Here is a 19,796-nt window from a genome sequence, read left to right on the forward strand (position 1 = left end):
CATACTAACTTTTTTTTATTCTTGAGCTCGAACGACTTTGAAAACTTTTTTCAAGTTGAAAAGTCTGACAGCTGTTTAGACTCATATAATCGCACAATGGAAAATACGCTGTAGTAAAACATAGATAAAAAAAATTAACAAAGTTTTTATTTTTGTTTACTGCAAAAATAAAAAGTTTCTCTTGGAATAAAAAAGGTTTTTCTCTCGAATTTTGAGTCATGAGTACATACCTAACTTGCAACATAAATACTGAGCTGTTTTTATTTTCAGTTACGCAAGCATTAGACTCTACCAACATATATGTTTTCAATTAATCCAGGAAAAAAAATGAATTTACGCTTGAAATTCTTAGCAGCTAAAAAAAACCCGACGATTTCCAAAACATGTTTAAGGCCATATTCTTAGCACTCCTGGTTTTTAAAAGTTATCATAGAAAGTATGAGACACATGAATACATTCTTGTAGTAATTATGATATTAATCAATGTAATGGTAAATTTCTATCCCTGGGGATAGGGGAGAAAGAATACTTGCCACGTATTCCCTGCGTGTCGTAGAAGGCGACTAAAAGGGGAGGGAGCGGGGGGGCTGAAAATCCTCCCCTCACGTTTTTGATTTTCCAAAACAAGGAACAGAGAAGGGGGCCAAGTGAGGATATTCCCTCAAAGGCTCAGTCTTCTGTTCTTAACGCTACCTCGCTAACGCGGGAAATGGCGAACAGTATAAGAAAAAAAGTGGTAAAATCATTACAAGTTGCCCCTCTCCTTAATCATAGAGGATGGGATCGAAAGGATCGCTTTAAGGAGGAACCGCATTACCACTGAAGAGAAACCGGACACCACTGAGGAGGAACGAATCGGCCGCTAAGGACACAGAGTGTCCACTGAGGATGAATCACTGGCCACTAGAGAAGTCCCTCAGACCACTCTAGGGGGTAACTAGACACCACTGGGGTGGAGCAAGTGGGCCGCAGAAGAGGGACCACCAGTGGCCACTGAGGAGGAATAAGCGGCCACTGAGGAGGAACAGGAGGCCACTAAGGAGAAACAGGTGGCCACTGAGGAGGAACAGGAGGCCACTAAGGAGAAACAGGTGGCCACTGAGGAGAAACAGGTGGCCACTGAGGAGGAATATGTGTCCACTGAGGAGGAACAGGTGGCCACTGAAGAGGAACAAGTGGCCACTGAGGAGAAACAGGTTGCCACTGAGGAGAAACAGGTTGCCACTGAGGAGAAACAAGTGGCCACTGAGGAGGAACAGGTGGCCACTGAGGAGGAACAAGTGGCCACTGAGGAGGAACAGGAGGCCACTGAGGAGAAACAAGAGTCCACTGAGGAGAAACAGGTGGCCACTGAGGAGGAGCAAGAGTCCACTGAGGAGAAACAGGTGGCCACTGAGGAGAAACAAGTGGCCACTGAGGAAGAACAAGAGGCCACTGAGGAGAAACAGGTGGCCACTGAGGAGAAACAAACAAGAATCCACTGAGGAGGAACCACTGATGACCTTCCCTCCCCCCTCACCTACACCTGCTGTGACCGAACCTATGGGTGTCATCCCGCATAGAAAACGGGAGGAGGCTTAATACCCCCACACTCAGGGGACAGCATCGGTTCCCCCGGTGGATTTGGGGGGGGGGGGGGGGGGCAGGTTGATTACTTATCGATCAGCTAAGTCGGGATTTGCCGTAATCCTCAAACCCTTGAGAGAAGAAGTATTGGATTATTCTCGATTAACTCCGGCCCTATTAAACCCCACGGAGGACATTGTGGTCGACCAAGATAACGATTCAAGATATTCCTATTACATGATATATATATATATATATATATATATATATATATATATATATATATATATATATGTATGTATATATTGGAAAGGATCAAGATATTCCTATAAGTCCACGGGGAAAATGAAACGCGATAAGTTCCCAAGTGCACTTTCGTGTAATAATCACATCATCAGGGGAGACACAAGAGAGAACTATAACAGTCAGTTGATTATTACACGAAAGTGCACTTGGGAACTTTTCGTGTTTCATTTACCCCGTGGACTCATAGGAATATATATATATATATATATATATATATATATATATATATATATATATATATATATATATATTGGAAAGGATCACAAAAATTTTGAGCGTGATCAAGATATTCCCATGAGTCCACGGGGAAATTGAAACACGATAAGTTCCCAAGTGCACTTTCGTGTAATAATCACATCATCAGGGGAGACACAAGAGAGAAATATAACAGTCAGTTGATATACAACGAAGAGACGAAGGGTTAAAGTAAAACCTCTTAAGATGGTATGACCTTTTTTTTTTTTTTTTGGAATTAAGACCTGACACTTCACTCTCAGGTCAAAGGTCACGACGCCATTACGGACACGCACGGGTCAACCGCTCGTGCTTAAGGGTAACCTCCCTTCCCGTTGACGGAAGTCGGGCTAGCGAACGTCGGAACCAGAGGTTACGTCGTCAACACAGACGAAACGCTATCACACACACACACACACACACACACACACACACACACACACACACACTGACTTAGCTCACCAACATCACCAAGTGGGTCATTTCATCTTTTTTTTTTTTGTTTGTTTGTTTTTAAACAGTTCGGAGACATGAGTTGGTCGTGGCAGTGGCTAAAGTGGCTAAAGCCAGGACGAGACGCGAGAAGGTGTGTGTGTGTGTGTGTGTGTGTGTGTGTGTGTGTGTGTGTGTGTGTGTGACCGGAGCATTTCCTGGTCTAGTTAAGGGGGGGGGGGGGGATTTCTGGAGAGGGGCGACACTGCGACTCTTGTCGTGCTAAATTGCAGCGTTGTGGTGCCCTCCCCCCTTGTGGGTACGACTGATGGGAGGTTACGTCGCCCAGAGTCGTTCTGGTCCCAGTCTGGTCGTACAGTGGGTCTCCACGGACGGTCAGAGAAGGAGGGAGGGAGATGCCACAGGCCAACGACCCCTCTCTGCCATCTCGGGGTCCGAAGGGGGTCGTACCTGCGGTCGTAAGTAGCTCTAGGTGTCCGTACGGGTCGTACATGCGGTCGTAGTAGTCCGCAGGGGTCGTACATGCGGTCGTAGTAGCTCTGGGTGTCCGTACGGGTCGTACCTGCGGTCGTATGTAGCTCTAGGTGTCCGTAGGGGTCGTACCTGCGGTCGTAAGTACTTCTAGGTGTCCGTAGGGGTCGTACCTGCGGTCGTAAGTACTTCTAGGTGTCCGTAGGGGTCGTACCTGCGGTCGTAAGTACTTCTAGGTGTCCGTAGGGGTCGTACCTGCGGTCGTAAGTAGCTCTAGGTGTCCGTAGGGGTCGTACCTGCGGTCGTATGTAGCTCTAGGTGTCCGTAGGGGTCGTACCTGCGGTCGTAAGTAGCTCTAGGTGTCCGTAGGGGTCGTACCTGCGGTCGTAAGTAGCTCTGGGAGTCCGCAATGGTCGTACCTGCGGTCGTACTAGCTCTAGGTGTCCGCAGGGGGTCGTAGCAGCTCTAGGTGTCCGTACGGGTCGTACCTGCGGTCGTAAGTAGCTCTAGGTGTCCGCAGGGGGTCGTACCTGCAGTCGTAGTAGCTCTAGGTGTCCGTAGGGGTCGTACCTGCGGTCGTAGTAGCTCTGGGTGTCCATACGGCTCGTACCTGCGGTCGTAAATAGCTCTAGGTGTCCGCAATGGTCGTACCTGCGGTCGTAAGTACTTTTAGGTGTCCGTAGGGGTCGTACCTGCGGTCGTAAGTACTTCTAGGTGTCCGTACGGGTCGTACCTGCGGTCGTAGCAGCTCTAGGTGTCCGTACGGGTCGTACCTGCGGTCGTAAGTAGCTCTAGGTGTCCGCAGGGGGTCGTACCTGCAGTCGTAGTAGCTCTAGGTGTCCGTAGGGGTCGTACCTGCGGTCATAGTAGCTCTGGGTGTCCGTAGGGGTCGTACCTGCAGTCGTAGTAGCTCTGGGTGTCCGTAGGGGTCGTACCTGCAGTCGTAGTAGCTCTGGGTGTCCGTACGGGTCGTACCTGCGGTCGTAGTAGCTCTAGGTGTCCGTACGGGTTGGACCTGCGGTCGTAAGTAACTCTAGGTGTCCGTACGGGTCGTACCTGCAGTCGTAAGTACTTCTAGGTGTCCGTAGGGGTCGTACCTGCGGTCGTAAGTACTTCTAGGTGTCCGTACGGGTCGTACCTGCGGTCGTAAGTAACTCTAGGTGTCCGTAGGGGTCGTACCTGCGGTCGTAAGTAGCTCTAGGTGTCCGCAGGGGGTCGTACCTGCGGTCGTAGTAGGTCTGGGTGTCCGTAGGGGTCGTAGCTCAGGTTGTACGCAGTGGTCGTCCGTCTGAGCGTAACTATGGGGTATTTGCCGTTGTCGTACGACACCTCTGGTCGTCGCTTCTCTCGGGTATCGAAAATGGTCGCGCGACTCGTCTGGTCGTCGCTTCTCTCGGGTATATCGCACGACGACGACACCTCTGGTCGTACCCTCGAGTATCTACGTAGAGTGGTCGCACGTACGGTCGTCCCTCTCTACGACGTGTACGGTCGTGGCTGCCGGCCACGCTCTTGCGACGGTGGCGGTGTTCGCACGGTGTGTTTACGTCAGACGCAAGTGCTCAGTCGTGACTGATGTGTTACAAGGATCAATACGAACGTGTATCGCTGTGACACCAGACTGCATTGATATAGCTTGATCTGGATAATAGGATTATTATAGCTTTAGCTGTATTATAGGTTTAATATAGCTTGAGCTGTAGGATAGGGTTAATATAGCTTTAGCTGTATGATAGGGTTGATATAGCTTTAGCTGTATAGTGGGATTAATATAGCTATAACTGTATAATAGGATTGATATACCTTTAGCTATATTATAGGATTGATATAGCTTTAGCTGCATTATACGATTGATATAGCTTTAGCTGTATTATAGGGTTAATATAGCTTTAGCTGTATTATAGGGTTAATATAGCTTTAGCTGTATTATAGGGTTAATATAGCTTTAGCTGTATTATAGGGTTAATATAGCTTTAGCTGTATGATAGGATTGATATAGCTTTAGCTGTATGATAGGATTGATATAACTTTAGCTGTATTATAGGGTTAATATAGCTTTAGCTGTATTATAGGGTTAATATAGCTTTAGCTGTATTATAGGATTGATATACCTTTAGCTGTATTAGCCGTGACATAGCTTTAGCTGTATAATAGGATTAATATAGCTTTAGCTATATTCCAGGCATGATATAGCTTTAGCTACATTATAGAGACAGTATAGCTTTACTGCATTCAAGGATTTATATAAACCGTTAGCTATATTCCAGGATTAATTTAGCCTTACTTATAATCCAGGATTGATATAGCTTTTGCTATCTTCTGATCCGAGGATACGTTAAAGGGATGTATATAGATAGATATAGATATATATATATATATATATTTTTATTTTCAATAGACATCGATCAATTTACAATTTAGGGAAATGAGTGAAACGTGTTTCGCTTTAATCTTCGCACTTCCACACTGAGCGAACATGGGCGTTGGGAAACCCGGCACAGATAATGTTATACCCTCGACGGCTTTAATGCCTCAGTCCCCGTCCATCCATCACAGGAACTCCGGCCCTATGCCCTCATGTCGCTTGGGCCAGGCTTGATGTGCCCGTCTCTCTCTCTCTCTCTCTCTCTCTCTCTCTCTCTCTCTCTCTCTCTCTCTCTCTCTCTCTCGCCAACAGTGATTTAGGCAGATACTGGGAGTCAGGATAAACGATGGCCATTACTGTGGGAGAGGGAGGGCCAACTCTCCCATCACTGGGAGAGGAGCTGGTCCTGGAAGAGGAGCCAAATCTCCCATCACCGGAAGAGGAGAAGGCTCTCCCATCACTGGAAGAAGAAGAGGTGACTCTCCCATTACTGTGGGAGAGGGAGAGCCAACTCTCCCATCACTGGGAGAGGAGCTGGTCCTGGAAGAGGAGCCAACTCTCCCATCACTGGGAGAGGAGTAAGTTTTCCCATCACTGGAAGAAGAGCTGACTCTCCCATTACTGTGGGAGAGGGAGAGCCAACTCTCCCATTACTAGGAGAGGAGCTGGTCCTGGAAGAGGAGCCAACTCTCCCATCACCGGAAGAGGAGTAGGCTTTCCCATCACTGGAAGAAGAAGAGGTGACTCTCCCATTACTGTGGGAGAGGGAGAGCCAACTCTCCCATCACTAGGAGAAGAGCTGGTCCTGGAAGAGGAGCCAACTCTCCCATCACCGGAGAGGAGAAGGCTTTCCCATCACTGGAAGAACAGCTGACTCTCCCATTACTGTGGGAGAGGGAGGGACAACTCTCCCATCACTGGGAGAGGAGCTGGTCCTGGAAGAGGGGCCAACTCTCCCATCACTAGGAGAGGAGTAGATTTTCCCATCACTGGAAGAAGAAGAGCTGACTCTCCCATTACTGTGGGAGAGGGAGGGCCAACTCTCCCATCACTAGGAGAGGAGCTGGTCCTGGAAGAGGAGCCAACTCTCCCATCACCGGAAGAGAAGGCTCTCCCATCCCTGGAAGAAGAAGAGCTGACTCTCCCATTACTGTGGGAGAGGGAGGGCCAACTCTCCCATCACCGGAAGAGGAGAAGGCTCTCCCATCACTGGAAGAAGAAGAGGTGACTCTCCCATTACTGTGGGAGAGGGAGGGCCAACTCTCCCATCACCGGAAGAGGAGAAGGCTCTCCCATCACTGGAAGAAGAAGAGCTGACTCTCCCATTACTGTGGATGAGGGAAGAGGGGCCCACCTCTTCCATCACTGGAAGGGGAAGGAGGGGGTCACGTGAGAGAGAGAGGGGGGCCGGCTAGACAGACAACCCATCCCTGGGAGAGCAGATAGTCATCTAGTAAACCCCTGTCACATCCCTGTCCCTTTACCCTTTGCTCGTTAAACCCCCCCCCACACTCCCAGTTCGTTAGACTCAGCTTCGTTAAACCAGGACACATTTAAAACTCACATCATTAGCCACGACCCCAATTGGAAGGCAGGAACCTATCAACGACTTCATTGTAGTTGGTCGACCTGGCTCGCTCATATACGTTCCTCATTATGCAAACATATGATCAATGACAACAACCTTTTTTGTGGGGGGGGGGCAACACAAGACCATTCGTTACGCAAACTAGGTCGATTTTAGATAACTATAACCTGTCGAGTTTCACCCTTGCTGAAGCCCCGAGAAAAAAGACACTAAGTGCACCAGAAAAAGAAAAGGCTTTCTTTCTTTCATACTATTCGCCATTTCCCGCATTAGCGAGGTAGCGTTGAGAACAGAGGACTGGGCCTTTGAGGGAATATCCTCACTTGGCCCCCTTCTCTGTTCCTTCTTTTGGAAAATTAAAAAAGAAAAAAAACGAGAGGGGAAGATTTCCAGCCACCCGCTCCCTCCCCTTTTAGTCGCCTTCTACGACACGCAGGGAATACGTGGGAAGTATTCTTAATCCCCTATCCCCAGGGATAATATATATATATATATATATATATATATATATATAGAGAGAGAGAGAGAGAGAGAGAGAGAGAGAGAGAGAGAGAGAGAGATAGACAGATAGATAGATAGATAGATAGATAGATACCACGTGATCCTGCTTATCAAAACATTTTTTTCTCCACGAAAAACAAAAAACATGGCTTTGCTAAAGGAATATTTGTGCCTCACGGTTTGTGAATCATGTTCGTCCTTTCCCCACACATGATTTCCCTATAACGACATACACACCAATCTCTTTCTCATACCTCAGCGGGCAACGCATATCCATAAAGGGAAAGGATTCGTCCGTTTTCTTTAAAAGAAAAGAAAAAGAGATGCCGAAATATAATGGTTTCCGGTGAACGTATAGAAAACGGGTTTCTTTTGTGTGTGTGTGTGTGTGTGTGTGTGTGTGTGTGAGGTTGTAACTATTCCCTGGTCATTCATACGATGAATATTACCTTACAGAGCTGCAATATACAGCGTTCTAAAGAAAAAGAATGTAAACACTCCACAAATATGTACTCAACAACAAAATATTTTTTGGTGTGAGAAACAAAAATTGGCGTATGTGACTCACGTTGTTAAATGGAAGTTACAAAGACATTACTGAAGGAAAAAACCCACAATTTTGGTGTTCAACCCAGTGGGACGAGGTCAGAAGACGACGACGGGGGTCGCCAGCCACCCTGATGTGGATATTCGTGTTGCCTCACGCACGGCTAACGAGAAGCGTTGGTCGTCCACCCTGATGGAGATATTCGTGTTGTTACGCAAGGCTAACGAGAAGCGTTGGTCGTCCGTTGTAGTAGGCAGCAGACTCGACCCTGGCGGGTGAGTGGAGGGTACGAACTCGAACTTAACATGGTTTTGAGAGTGTTATTATTCCCTCGAACGAAGCGAAGTCTTCTATACAAATGCAGGTTATCTTGTTATTAACATCAAGTTTGTTTATATGAGCTACATTTCATTAAATGAAATGGAAAAGGATTGCCTCCTTTACATGGTGGACACAGAGAGGTTTCCAAGTGCGTTTTCGTCCCATATTTTCTCTCGTTTTTCTTTTTTTTTCTCTTTTTTTGGAAGTGGACGTTGTGGTTTTCTTATCAGTCCTCTTGAGAGGTGGGCAACCGTTTTCTTCAGCGATAGGAGAGATGGACATAGAAAATGGGGTGAACAATGAATGAAGAACGGGATGGAGAGCGAGAGAGAAGAGAGTAGAGAGAGAGAGAGAGAGAGAGAGAGAGAGAGAGAGAGAGAGAGAGAGAGAGAGAGAGAGAGAGACCCATTGTCCTGTGTATAATCATGCGTTATGCAATTCAGTTTTGACAACTTCATTTTCCTTCCATTTACCTCGGCTAATTCTCGCCGTGTTCAGCCCCCAGGCTCACCTTGACCACTAATGTGATTTTGAACTTTATATAACAGTGGGATTGCCTTGTGTTGCTGCCCGGTACGCGTAAGGGAAGGGAAACTCGCTGGATGTAATTTCATGCGTTGAAAATGTTACTGAAATTCCCATATGAGTCCTGGCATTGAATTACGTATATATATATATATATATATATATACCTTCAACCGATGTGCCGATGTACCTACTTTGGATTCATACTTCGATTATGTAACTCAGTGAAATATTGCGTTGAGCCGGCGATGCATTTTGAAATATGGAAATAAAGGGTTGAGTACTTGTTTTGTATATGCAAATTAACGCCTGTCGTCCGTTGCATAAATCGGTCGACTATGTAAATATCTCATTCCATTTGGGTGAGCGTGTGAATTCGGTTCTCTCGATTAATAGAATATTGTTTAAAAGTACTTTTGTTTTTAATCATCATTATGTTTGCACATACAACCGTAGTTAGACAGTGTTTACTTCTCGTTTGCTATCTAACCAATCTCTTCTTTCATTCCTTCTTTCTTTTTCATGACTTCACTGGACAGTTGAAGTGATGCCAAAGATTAGACATTCACCAGAGTACATAGCTTCTAATCCACCAGAGGCAGTGACTCTCTCGTATTTTTTAATCTTATCGTCAGCTCTACAAGCTGGAGAAAGTCTGTCAAGCTCAGAAAAGATAGATGGGACTCGATATGAAGAATTTCTCACGTATAATATACAAAAAAAACGAACTAAACCAGACAAGAGGCCAACTCAGCCTACCTCAAGTTACAGCCTGCCTTAAGTTAGGTTAGGTTAGGTTAGATTAGGTTAGGTTATGGGGGAAGAGGTGAGCGAGTGTTTCTCTCTATCTTACATCGACGAATAGAATTTTGTAACTTCACATGTATATGAGAACTAGTGTAACGATTTCTTGAATGGCGAAGCTTGGGGAAGCCTTCGAACCACAGCGTTTGAGACGAAACTTCGTGGGGTGGGACGTCCGTCACGCACGCCCTGTGGTGCACCAATGGTAACCACAGGGACAAGTTACGAAATCGACGTCCTTTTACGACGTACCGATTTCGTTCGTATGTAAGAGGACTCTTGCTGTGGAAATCCACGCGGTATATGTCGAGTTTTGAATGCTCAGGTGACGATGGTTCAGGGCGATGACGAGCGAGGAATCGAAACGATTCATTAAAGGACACACGTACCCATTTTCCTCGGCTGGAGGCAACTTGATGGAATGGAATCACCGTGTGTGAAACATGGCCTGCTGGAGGGACAGGTTGGTTGAGATGTGAGTCGTGAATTGGAGAACATTTTGGAGGAAATGAAGTGTTTGAGATACCTGGGAGTGGACATGGCTTGCCAATGGAACCGTGGAAGCGGAAGGATGGGTGAGGGAGAGGGGTAATTTAGGAGCAGTGAAGAATGTGTAGAATGAAGAGGTCAGTATTAGGGAGTGAAAATGATTATGTTTGAAGGTGTTGTACAACAACGTTGTGTGCATGCGAGACATGGGTTATATAGGATAAGGATGTGCCGGAGGAAGGTGGAAGTGTTGGAAATGAAATGTTTGTGGACAGTATAATCAAGTAATGAAAGGGTAAGAGAGAGGGGGTGTGGTAATGAAAAGGTTTTGGTTCAGGGAGGGGAAGAGGGCGTGTTGATATTGTTTGGACATACGGAGAGATTGAGGAGAGTTTGACACAGGATATATGTGTCAGAGGTGGAGGGTACAAGGAGAAGCTTGGGAACTAAATTAGAGAGTGAAAGACGTGCACGGGATAGAGTGTATTGGAACGATGTGGTATACCGGGGTCGACGCGCTGTCAGTGGACTCAGCCCGCGCATATGAAGCGACCAAGGGGAAGCATGGAAAGGTCTGTAGGACCTGGATGTGGATAGGGGGATGTAGTTTCGGTGCATTACACATGACAGCTGGAGAATGGATGTGAGCGGCTACGGCCTTTCTCCGTCTGTTCCTAGCGCTACCCCGATAACGCGGTAAACGGCGATAAAGTATGGAGGGGGAGGTCTCAGTCTGCACTGGTTTTAGGTCAAGAAAACTACGAAAAGAAAACCGAAGGGAACATAAATACTTACCACTTCCATAAATCGCAAAGAAAACGCAAAAAGAAACTGGATAAGTAAAAAAAGATCAAGGGTTAAAGAGTAAAATAAAGGACGTTTCAGGCGAACATTGATTTATTAGCAAGAAACATTATTGGAACAGAGCAAGAAACGAGAGGGTTGAGACGCCGGAAGTAGGATCAGTTTTTAGTGAAAATTATGATCTTTATTGTCTGTCTTGCTCAGACTCACATATTTACTCGTTTCCCGATAATTGCAAGAACCTTTTTTTTTTTTTCCTTCTTTTTTTTGTAGGAAAAGTTGATATAGCGAGATCTAAGTTCGCTCAACGGTAGGAAATATCTCTTTTTTTTTTCTTCTTTTTTTGGGAGGGAGAATTATCGGAAATGAAGAGGTGGAAGAAGTTAATCTAATTAGTTCGAGTTATAGACGTCTTGGGTTTCCACCGATGTTTCTGTGGGTGCGAGGAGGCATGGGCTATGTATAGATGGGGATGTTAGGGGGAGGAGGGTGGAAGTGCTGGAAATGAAATGATTGAGGTCATGTGAGGTGGTTTGATCTGGTTAGTAATAGAAGTGTAAGAGAGAGAGAGAGAGAGAGAGAGAGAGAGAGAGAGAGAGAGAGAGAGAGGTGATAAGAACAGGGAGTATGAGAGAGCTGGAGAGGGTGTGCTAACGGGGTTTGGACGTGCGGAGAGAATGAGTGAGGAGAGGTCGACAAAGAGGATATATATATATTTGTCAGAAGTGGACGGGATAAGGAGAATGGGGGGGGGAGACCAAATTGGAGAGGAGAAGGAAGGGGTTCAAATAGATTTTCAGTGCTCTGAAGGCCTGAAAATGCAGGAGGGTGAAAGGCATGCACGGGATAGAGTGAACTGAAATGTGTAAAGCAGCCGGAGGTGGTGGGAGGGGGGGAAGACCATAGACAGGTCTGTCTGACCTGGATGTGGATAAGGAGCTGTGGTTTCGGTACATTGGATGTGGCACCTTGAGAATTGCCATTTCCCGAGTTAGCAAGGTAGCGTTAAGAACAGAGGACTGAGCCTTTGAGGGAATATCCTCACTTGGCCCGCTTCTCTGTTCCTTCTTTAGGAAAACTAAAAACGAGAGGGGATAGAGAGAGAGAGAGAGAGAGAGAGAGAGAGAGAGAGAGAGAGAGAGAGAGAGAGAGAGAGAGAGCTCTAAAAAGAGGAGTGAACCAGGTCCCAGTGCACCAGTGTGTCTGTCACCAGCATTAATGAGTGTGCTGGTGACAGACGCATGTGCGCATCACAACAACGTAAAGGTGTCGTAGTGCGCACATAACATAATCTCTTCTCCAAATCCAGTGGTAGCAATTTATCGTATTTTCCTCCATAATTAGGACGGGATTAAATTTTAATGCCCATCCTTCAAAAAACGAAAATCAGGGTCCGGCCCACACAATTTTGCCGTTTTAATGTTTTTTTTTCTTTTGCTTTTTCTTTTTTTTTTTTCGTAATTTGACAAAGTCAGGGCAATTTAGGTGTCATCAGGGCTGGCGGGGGGGCGGGCGGGCGCGTTCACATCATGAATATGCAACACTAACCACAGCACGTTCAGATCTGTCATGGATTGTCGATATAGGTGAGGTTGCTTCTCTTTATAAAGAGTGGGGAAATTAGACAGATATATATGTCTCTCTCATGATCTGCGGGGGTGTCTCGTCATACGAACCCAAGGTTCAGTTTCTGATCCTCTTTGTGTATGACGAATGGTACCAAGTCGTTTGTAATTGTTCGACGTGAGGTCTTATGTCACTGTAACTCTCTAATCTCATCTCTCTCTCTCTCTCTCTCTCTCTCTCTCTCTCTCTCTCTCTCTCTCTCTCTCTCTCTCTCTCTCTCTCGTATCATCACATTCTGCTCACAGCGGCAAGGAGGAGGAGGATCAAGCGCGGATGTGGTCTGGGAGGGAGGTCCGGAAAAGGCGTGTCTCGTCGCGCGAGGCCACTGGTGACCACACGACAAGAATGGAGAGAGAGAGAGAGAGAGAGAGAGAGAGAGAGAGAGAGAGAGAGAGAGAGAGGAAAACGATGCTCCGGATGGGAGTGAGGTGAGAGGGGTTCTGGAATGCTTCGGGGAGTAAGATCTCGGGTGAGTGAGACGAACCCCTGATGAGGAATGACTGACTTGAGGGATCGTTGTCGTGGTGTGGTGGGCGCGCGCGCGCGCGGATATGACCCCAAGCGACCTCGGTCGCGGTGTTGGCTTAGGATGAAAGTAGATGACGAGAGAGAGAGAGAGAGAGAGAGAGAGAGAGAGAGAGAGAGAGAGAGAGAGAGAGAGAGATTGATTGGTGGTTCCTAGCGCGTATCTCTCCACCCACAGCTAGTGAGATCGAGTGGCCGAAGGAGCGCACTCTGGGAACGGAGCGAGTGCTTCGGCGATGTGCAGACAAGGGATCGACTCTCGTTGCTAGGGGGATCTGAACGTAAGAATGACCATTGAAGTTACGATCAAGGGGCATTGGGAGAGGTCCTCCCCCTGGTGCGAAGGAGAGTTGGGAATAGGCCCTCGAGTTGTGTGGTGTGGTGTCAGCGTTGACTGGTCGTACGTGGTTCGTGAACACGTGCATTCTTAAGTATATAAGTGGGCGTGTAAGTGTAAGTTGGGTCTGAGTATGGCGAGAGGGGGTAGCTGGTGGGATGTGTGTGACATAGTGGAGGCCAGAGTGAAATTTGATGTCGGGTTTCGTTAAGAGAGGAAAGTGGCATAGGTGTCCGAAGATGGCCTTGAGGGAGGTAGGTTTTTCGCGAAATAGTGAGTGATTTTTATGGTACTGAGCCGTCTCCTACGCCAGGGATTCGAACCCATGAAGGCCCCGACGCCTGGTCAGCCAGTACTGACTCGTGGTTAGTAACACTAACCACGGAGGCCCCGTGTGTGTGTGTGTGTGTGTGTGTGTGTTGTAAGAAGAGTTTACATTCATGTTGCCCCGTCTCTTAACCTTGTATCAGTGTACCATGTCTTTACTCTTATGTGTATGTGAGCACACACACACACACACACACACACACACACACACACACACACACACACACACACACACCAGCCTAAGCCAGACATCTATTGATCGACCAGCCCCGAGGGGAGGATGAACGGCTGGGTTGGCCATAGGCCGAGTGCCACGCCCAAAATTCAAACCTGGCTGGGTTCGTTCTTTAACTCGGTACCATTGTCAACAGTATCTTTTTGAGGAAAAAATTCTTTGCTTTGTTCCCTTCCTCAGCTGTTACAGATTGGAAGGGGATGGGGATAGGCGGTTCTATCCCTTCCCTCCACATCATGTATATATATATATATATATGTGTGTGTACCACATCACTCCAATTGACTTTCTTTGTCCCATGCACGTCTCACTTCCTCTTCCATGTTCAGGCGCCGGTAGCTCAAAAAAAGCATCTTTAACCTCATCCTTCCATCGTGTCCTCGGCTTCTCTCTTCTTCTTTCTCATTCCACCTCCCTCACATGACACAGGTAGTAAGTCCCTCTACACTCATCCTCTCCATATGTCCAAACCATTTCAGTGCATCTTCTTGAACTCTTTCAACATTACTTTTTCTTACTGCCACACCTCCTCGCCTTTATCTTATTATTTTTCTTTCTTTTTTTTGACTCGATGAATCCTCCTTTTATCCTCGAATGTTTCATTTCCAATACAATCACTCTCTTCCGTACTATTCTGTTTTATTATTCGTTCTTCACGTAAACGTTGGCATTACTATCATTACATTTCGTCTCTGCACACCAGATGCAGGGCGGCTTGTCATCAGAAAATAAAGATAATGGCGTTGAATTACTATTGAAAAGAAATTTGATATATTCTGCATTCACAGGGCAACTGAATTTTTTTTTTTTTTCCGGGAAGTATCGTATGTTACTCTTCTTGTACTTGACAGAGACTATGGTCCTTTGTAAGAGGTATTGGCCCACTAGAACGTCTAAGGCATTAATCTGCATACAAAAACACTTAAGACCAGATCCATAGATCATTTCGAAATTTATCTAAAGTATTATTAGATTCCGCAGAAAATGGGTTAGCTCAAAATTCCCGTTTTCTTGGGGTAGCTCAAAATTCCCGTTTTCTTGGTCACCTTCCATAGTTTGGTGGTAAGTGATCATCCAGTTGTGTCTGGTTATGGCGGAGGGACGGTGAGGATTGTAGCATCATCCCTACGAGCCAAGATGTACGAGTTTAAACATAGAATATTAGGAAAGAAGATACGGGCTTATTTCTTTTATATATATATATATATATATATATATATATATATATATATATATATATATATATATATATATATATATATATATATATATATATTGTTTTATTGCTACACTTTAAGAGATGTAGCCTACGAGTGGCTCACTAAGAACAAGTAGAGTACCCACGAAGTGTTCTCTCTCTCTCTCTCTCTCTCTCTCTCTCTCTCTCTCTCTCTCTCTCTCTCTCTCTCTCTCTCTCTCTCTCTCTCTCTCTCTCTCTCTATCTATCTATCTATCTATCTATCTATCTCAACGCCTGTTTAGCCTTATATATATATATATATATATATATATATATATATATATATATATATATATATATATATATATATACACACACACACACACTTCTCAATCAATAATTGTTACCATGACATAATGGTTGAGTGTGACCTCTGTCATCAAGCCATTTCCCCGGGTCCTCAAGTGTTAGCGGTAGCAATCACAGCGACGGCCAGGGAGGAGGAGGAGACTCTCGCCCTTTATTTAAAGTGGTTTCACTGCGTCAGTCGTGAGTGCCTGGGGAGCGGCGGGGCGGGGCGGGGCGGGGCGGGTTGGGGGCCGGGGCCGCCACCCACCACCATCAGTGGGTGTCCGTTGCGATTATGTCATTATCCACCGCGAGCATCATGTTGTGTGAGATGTTCTGGACGTGTGTGTCTGTGTGTGAGAGAGGAGTGAGAGAGCCATTTCATGTCACCGTGTGTACGTGGCGCTACCACACCACACAAGCAGGATCAAGACCTGGAATGTGAAGACACTGGGATGTTGACGTGGTCCTTGCCTCTCAGCCAACACTGGAAACACTTGGGAGTCCAGCCCGAAGACCTACTTTCCTCTCTCTCTCTCTCTCTCTCTCTCTCTCTCTCTCTCTCTCTCTCTCTCTCTCTCTCTCTCTCTCTCTCTCTCTCTCTCTCTCTCTAAGCTTTCTCCTCTCCCCCTCCACGCTCCCTCAGAAACCTCTCCAATGAAAGAAAAACCTTCCTCCCGAATTCTTCAGCTCCTAAAACCTAACCTTTCCTTCCCTCACCGCTCCTTCTTCCCCACCCACCGCTCCTTCCAATCAACAAAGGCTTTCGTGGCTTTATCTCCATCCACCGCCATACACAAATGGGGGGGGGGGGGGGGAGTCTCTATGTACTGAGAATCTCTTTTCATACTATTCGCCATTTCCCGCGTTGGCGAGGTAGCGTTAAGAACAGAGGACTGAGCCTTTGAGGATATGTCCTCACCTGGCCCCCTTCTCTGTTCTTTCTTTTGGAAAATTAAAAAAGAAAAAATAAACAGAGGGAAGGATTTCCAGCCCCCCGCTCCCTCCCCTTTTAGTCGCCTTCTACGACACGCAGGGAATACGTGGGAAGTATACTTTCTCCCCTATCCCCAGGGATGAATCTCTATGGTATCAAATATGTTCGTATGAATAACCAAATTCTTTCTTTTCCTGTGTACGAAATGCGTGAGTGAATGACCCCGGCAGTCGATGGACATAAAGCCGATATAAAGAAAAAAGAAAGAGTCAAGCAATCATTTTTAGTATACTGTACTTCTGTGGTGTGATAAGTTGGAAAAATATTGCCTCCTGGTGTTTGCCAAGTTGAAATTGTGCAGTTCGGTGTTATGGAAGTCGGGAATAATGGGTTTCAGTGTCGTGAGGGTTGAGGAAGGGTTGCCTGCCTTTCTGTGATGCGAAACTTAATAGTAGTATTTTGATGCTGTGGATGTTGACGCTCGTGTGTTTCAATGCTGTGGATGTTGAATGGTATGTTTCAATGCTGTGGATGTTGACAGTCGTGTGTTTCAATGCTGTGGGTGTTGAATGGTGTGTTTTAATGCTGTGGATGTTGTCATTGGTGTGTTTCAATGCTGTGGATGTTGACAGTGGTGTGTTTCAATGCTGTGGATGTTGACGCTCGTGTGTTCCAATGCTGTGGGTGTTGAATGGTGTGTTTCAATGCTGTGGATGTTAACAGTGGTGTGTTTCAATGCTGTGGGTGTTGAATGGTGTGTTTTAATGCTGTGGATGTTGTCATTGGTGTGTTTCAATGCTGTGGATGTTGACAGTGGTGTGTTTCAATGCTGTGGATGTTGTCATTGGTGTGTTTCAATGTTGTGGATGTTGACAGTGGTGTGTTTCAATGTTGTGGATGTTGAATGGTGTGTTTTAATGCTGTGGATGTTGTCATTGGTGTGTTTCAATGCTGTGGATGTTGACAGTGGTGTGTTTCAATGCTGTGGGTGTTGAATGGTGTGTTTTAATGCTGTGGATGTTGTCATTGGTGTGTTTCAATGCTGTGGATGTTGACAGTGGGGTGTTTCAATGCTGTGGATGTTGACAGTGGTGTGTTTCAATGCTGTGGGTGTTGACAGTGGTGTGTTTCAATGCTGTGGAGGTTGACAGTGGTGTGTTTCAATGCTGTGGATGTTGACAGTGGTGTGTTTCAATGCTGTGGGTGTTGACAGTGGTGTGTTTCAATGCTGTGGATGTTGACAGTGGTGTGTTTCAATGCTGTGGATGTTGACAGTGGTGTTTCAATGCTGTGGATGTTGACAGTGGTGTGTTTCAATGCTGTGGATGTTAACAGTGGTGTGTTTTAATGCTGTGGATGTTGGAAGTGATGTGTTTCAATGCTGTGGATGTTGACAGTGGTGTGTTTCAATGCTGTGGATGTTGACAGTCGTGTGTTTCAATACTGTGGATGTTGACAGTGGTGTGTTTCAATGCTGTGGATGTTGACAGTGGGGTGTTTCAATGCTGTGGATGTTGACAGTGGTGTGTTTCAATGCTGTGGATGTTGACAGTGGTGTGTTTCAATGCTGTGGATGTTGACAGTGGTGTGTTTCAATACTGTGGATGTTGACAGTGGTGTGTTTCAATGCTGTGGATGTTGACAGTGGGGTGTTTCAATGCTGTGGATGTTGACAGTGGTGTGTTTCAATGCTGTGGATGTTGACAGTGGTGTGTTTCAGTGCTGTGGATGTTGATTACAGTACATATCAGCATGAGACAACATGTCAACAGAAAATGGAAGCTCTTTGACCCAACCCTAACAACCCCCCCCCCCCTCTACCCCTCTCCCCTCCACACTCACCAGCGTTATTAATACCCCCTTACATAATAACGCCACCACAATAAGCACGAGCCCTCCTCTCTCCCTCCCCACTGACGAGCATGTTACCCTCCTTTCCCCTCCCCCTCCCTTTCTGTCCTCCCTTTCACCCTTTATTATTAATACCCCCCTCCCCTCTTCCTCCTCCTCCTCCTCCTCCTCCTCCTCCTCCTCCTCCTTCCCTCACAAATGAGACCTATCCTGACTCCCTCCCTCGTCTTCCCCTTCACACGGAGTACGTCCCCGAGCAGCGACGACAACGAAGAAGAATCTTCTCCCTTCTAGTGCATTTGTCACGCGCCCTTGGTGTAGTAGATGTCTCCCTTGGTATTACCGAGCCCCCTCACCTGGTGGTAGAACTTCAGCATTACACCCTTGCTCGCTCTCTCCCTCCCTTACCACAAACATACCCACCTTCCCTCCCTCCTTCCCTCGCTCGCTCGCTCCCTCCCTCCCTCTCTCGACTCTCTCCTGTGTGTGTTGTGTGTGTGTGTGTGTCTTCTTCTCCCCCCTCACCTCACTCTCCCCTGCCTGAGTGAGTGCACACCCTTCCCCTGTTATCGCTTCCTCCCCTTCCTCCGCCTCAGCAGTGGGCGCCCTTGCCACTAAGAGCATCATAACCCACCTCAGCAGTGGGCGCCCTTGCCACTAAGAGCATCATAACCCACCTCAGCAGTGGGCGCGCGCCCTTGCCACTAAGAGCATCATAACCCACCTCAGCAGTGGGCGCCCTTGCCACAACGACTGGACCCCTGAACCACCTCGGCAGTGGGTTCCGCCACCACCGCCGCCCCTCACTCACTAACGACCCTGAACCACCCTTAGGAGTAGTAATACCACCCCTGACTACTAACGACCCTCCTGCTTCCTTCCTCCCCCAGCACCGATGGCTGCGCCTGGTCGCACCCCTGCTCCCTGGCCACGTCCGCAGCCTCGTCGGCCGCCTCGTCGCAGGCGTCGTCGGCGTCGGAGATGACGACGCCGTACAGGGTCGTGATGCTGGGCGCCCCGGGCGTGGGCAAGACGACCCTCGTCCACCAGTTCATGACGTCGGAGCACATCAACGCTTACGACAACTCCCTCGGTGAGTTATGTTCCCTCTCAACGACCCCCTGACCCTCTTCCTCCACGAGAGTCCCTCGCCCCCGTGACTCGCAGGAGTCGCCAAGGACTTTCTCTCATCCGGACTCCTCCCGATGAGTCATTTTTCATAAGACTTCGAGACTAAATAACCTCTTGTGTGTCTGTGTGTCTCTGTGTGTGTCTGTGTGTGTATGTGTGTGTGTCTGTGTGTGTATGTGTGTGTGTCTGTGTGTGTCTCTGTGTGTGTATGTGTGTGTGTCTGTGTGTGTATGTGTCTGTATGTGTGTGTGTGTGTGTGTGTGTGTGTGTGTGTATGTGTGTGTGTGTGTGTGTGTGTGTGTGTGTGTGTCTCTGTGTGGGTATG

The 19,796-nt window shown here is 47.0% G+C and overlaps 1 protein-coding gene across 3 annotated transcripts in view; it reads left to right on the plus strand.

Moving 5' to 3' along the window:
* The window catches only part of LOC139753812 (uncharacterized), a 446,936-nt gene that overhangs the window by 368,623 nt on the left and 58,517 nt on the right, over positions 1–19,796 (plus strand). For all 3 annotated transcript variants that reach the window (XM_071670702.1, XM_071670704.1, XM_071670705.1), the window contains one exon: positions 19,231–19,433. In XM_071670702.1, coding sequence (XP_071526803.1) covers positions 19,231–19,433 — 203 coding nt within the window. The remainder of the gene's footprint in view (positions 1–19,230; positions 19,434–19,796) is intronic.

The sequence above is a fragment of the Panulirus ornatus genome, chromosome 15 (assembly GCF_036320965.1).
Source record: "Panulirus ornatus isolate Po-2019 chromosome 15, ASM3632096v1, whole genome shotgun sequence".
Taxonomy (NCBI): Eukaryota; Metazoa; Arthropoda; class Malacostraca; order Decapoda; family Palinuridae; genus Panulirus; species Panulirus ornatus.